Raw genomic sequence first — 3,217 nt, forward strand, 5'->3', positions numbered from 1 at the left:
TAATTAGCAAAATGTAAGATTTAACAACTCTGGAACATAATTATCTGCATAATTATCAAACAAAAGTGATATTCTCAGAAGTACAGGCTCATATTTCTTTATTGCCCACAAGGGGCTAAACATAGAGGGGACAAACAAGGACAGACAAAGTGATTAAGTCGATTACATCGACCCCAGTGCGTAACTGGTACTTAATTTATCGACCCCGAAAGGATGAAAGGCAAAGTTGACCTCGGCGGAATTTGAACTCAGAACATAAAGACAAACGAAATACCACTAAGCATTTCGGCCGGCATGCTAACGTTTCTGCCAGCTCGTCGCCCATAGAATATCCTATTAATCTCAACCCTTATAAACATTTCTTATTTTCTAAAAATATCATTTCATTCAATAATTTATACGAAACATAATTGCCTACCCCTGATATTAAATGTATTATCACAAATCTGATGCGTACAATATCTTATGAACTTAGTTTCATCTTACAGAAATTTGAAAAATAATAAAATCACAAATATTGGAGAACAAATCTTCCAGGACCTTACCGATTTAAAGAAATTGTAAGTCCGATCACTCTTGTTGGTGCTATTTTATTGACGATATAATATTAAATATTAACTGCCTCCCTTTCAATTCGTTCTGTTTTCTTTATGTGAGAATGTGTATGGAGGCATATATCTCTGTCTGAACAAAATTCAGTCTTAGTCCATCTACTCTTCACTAGTATTATTATTATTATTATTATTATTATTATTATTATTATTATTATTATGTTGTTTTTTTTCTTCTTTCTTCAAATCTTCTTCCATTTCTCGCCAAGTGTTTTCTGTACACCTAGGGCAGAGAAACTCGGTGTATGCATTCCCAGTTTACACACGCAAATTCACAGGTAAAACATGTATTTAAGAAAAAAAAAAAAATCAAATTCGTGAATGGATGTTGTTTTCACAGCGATAATGCTCTTCTCAGTACATGAGTCGTTCCAGTTAGCACGATTTTTTGCACTTCCTGTTATTATTATTATTATTATTATAATAATATTATTATCATTATTAATTCTTCTTCTTCTTCTTCAACATATATCCTTTTTCTCCACCTCATCATCATCCTTTTCACCTCCTACTCCAGCTCTTCCTCCTCCTCCTTTCCTTTCATTCCAGAGTCAATAAATGAGTACCAGTCTCACACTGGGTCCCCCAATGTAGTGGATTTGCCCCTGCCCCTGAATTGCTGTCCCTGTACCAAAATTTGAAACCAATATTTAATATTTTATCGCAAATCTGTTCTACACCCTTTTTTTTTAAAATATAAACTCATCTTTGTTACAGGGAACTGAGGAATAATGAAATCCAGGATATTGATGAACAAGCCTTCCGAAATCTTACCAATTTAAAGGAATTGTAAGCCGGATCACTCATGTTAATGCTATTTCATTGACAATATACGTATGTACTTCATCATCATCATTGTTTAACGTCCGCTTTCCATGCTAGCATGGGTTGGACGATTTGACTGAGGACTGATGAAACCAGACGGCTACACCAGGCTCCAATCTGATTTGCCAGAGTTTCTACAGCTGGATGCCCTTCCTAATGCCAACCACTCCGAGAGTGTAGTGGGTGCTTTTACGTGCCAGCGGCATGAGGGCCAGTCAGGCGGTACTGGCAACAGCCACGCTCAAAATGGTGTATTTTATGTGCCACATGCCTTGGAGTCAATCCAGCGGCACTGGCAACAATCTCACTCGAATGTCTTTACACGTGCCACCGGCACAAGTGCCAGGAAGGCGACGCTGGGCACAGGTGCCATCACGATTTCGCTTTCACTTGCCTCAACAGGTCTTCGCAAGCCGAGTTTCGTGTCCAATGTAGAAAAGGTACGCATAAGTGGGCTGGCTACACCCCTGGCAGAGGCCTTGGATTTAGGTCTCACTTGGCTTGCCGGGTCTTCTCACGCACAGCATACAAATATTAAAAGTCTTCCTCGCCTTTTTTCCCTCTCCCCTATTTGCCTTGGCTCCCTATAAGTGTGTATGGTGGTGTAGCTCTCTCTACTACATTTACTCCTTGCCCCTCATCTTCACTCCGTCCCACAGTCTTATTGTCTCTCTTCTCTTACATATTCTCCCTTTCTATTCCCTCCTCTTCGAGATTTCTTTCTCTTCCTCCTTATAATCTTCGGCTTCTTCGACTACTACTACTACTACTACTACCACCACTACAACCATACTACTACTACTACTGCCACTACTACTACTACCACCACTACTACTACTGCCACCACTACTACTACTGCCACTACTACTACTACTGCCACCACTACTACTACTGCCACTGCTACTATCACCTACTACTACTACTACTACCATCACTACTACTACTGCCACCACTACTACTACTGCCACTACTACTACTACTACCACTACCACCACTACTACTACTGCCACCTTCACCTCTTTCGTTGACTTCACAACTCCAGCCCCAAAACAATTTCTTACAAACTCACTTTCTTTTCACAGAGATCTGAGTAAAAATGAAATCAAAGAGATAGAAAAACGCACCTTTGAAGGCCTCGCCAATTTAGAGAAATTGTAAGTTCGTTTATTCTTGCTCATGCCATTTCATTAACCACATGTTTCCTCTCCTTCCTGCTTTAGCTCTGTGCATGTAGGTCCCTGCCTCTACTACATTCACTCCTTTCTGGGCGCGTATCATTACTCCATGTGACATAAACCACCAGCAGTTGATAGCCATTATTGCTCAGTTATTCTCAGACATTGCCACAAACTATATCAGACTGTTGTTGTTGGCACTCCGTTGCTTAACGACGTCGAGGGTTCCAGTTGATCCGATCAACGGATGTGTACCCTTAACGTAGTTCTCGGAGATATTCAGTGTGACACAGAGTGTGACAAGGCTAACCCTTTGAATTACAGGCACAACAGAAACAGGAAGAAAGAGTGAGAGAAAGTTGTGGTGAAAGAGTACAGCAGGGTTCGCCACCATCCCCTGCCGGAAAGCACTCCACCGGTTACGACGTCGAGGGTTCCAGTTGATCCGATCAATGGAACAGCCTGCTCGTGAAATTAACATGCAAGTGGCTGAGCACTCCACAGACACGTGTACCCTTAACGTAGTTCTCGGGGATATTCAGCGTGACACAGTGTGACAAGGCTGACCCTTTGAATTACAGGCACAACAGAAACAGGAAGTAAGAG

General features: G+C 41.1%; 1 protein-coding gene across 14 annotated transcripts in view; it reads left to right on the plus strand.

Moving 5' to 3' along the window:
* LOC106878584 (slit homolog 1 protein-like) overlaps positions 1-3,217 on the plus strand; it is a 35,923-nt gene that overhangs the window by 1,457 nt on the left and 31,249 nt on the right. For 11 of the 14 annotated variants that reach the window (XM_014927831.2, XM_014927837.2, XM_014927832.2 and 8 more), the window contains exons 2-4: positions 489-560; positions 1,329-1,400; positions 2,519-2,590. In XM_014927831.2, coding sequence (XP_014783317.1) covers positions 489-560; positions 1,329-1,400; positions 2,519-2,590 — 216 coding nt within the window. The remainder of the gene's footprint in view (positions 1-488; positions 561-1,328; positions 1,401-2,518; positions 2,591-3,217) is intronic. The other 3 variants (XM_014927833.2, XM_052977595.1, XM_052977597.1) reach the window with 3 other exon arrangements.

This window comes from Octopus bimaculoides, chromosome 28 (assembly GCF_001194135.2).
Source record: "Octopus bimaculoides isolate UCB-OBI-ISO-001 chromosome 28, ASM119413v2, whole genome shotgun sequence".
NCBI classification, from domain to species: Eukaryota; Metazoa; Mollusca; class Cephalopoda; order Octopoda; family Octopodidae; genus Octopus; species Octopus bimaculoides.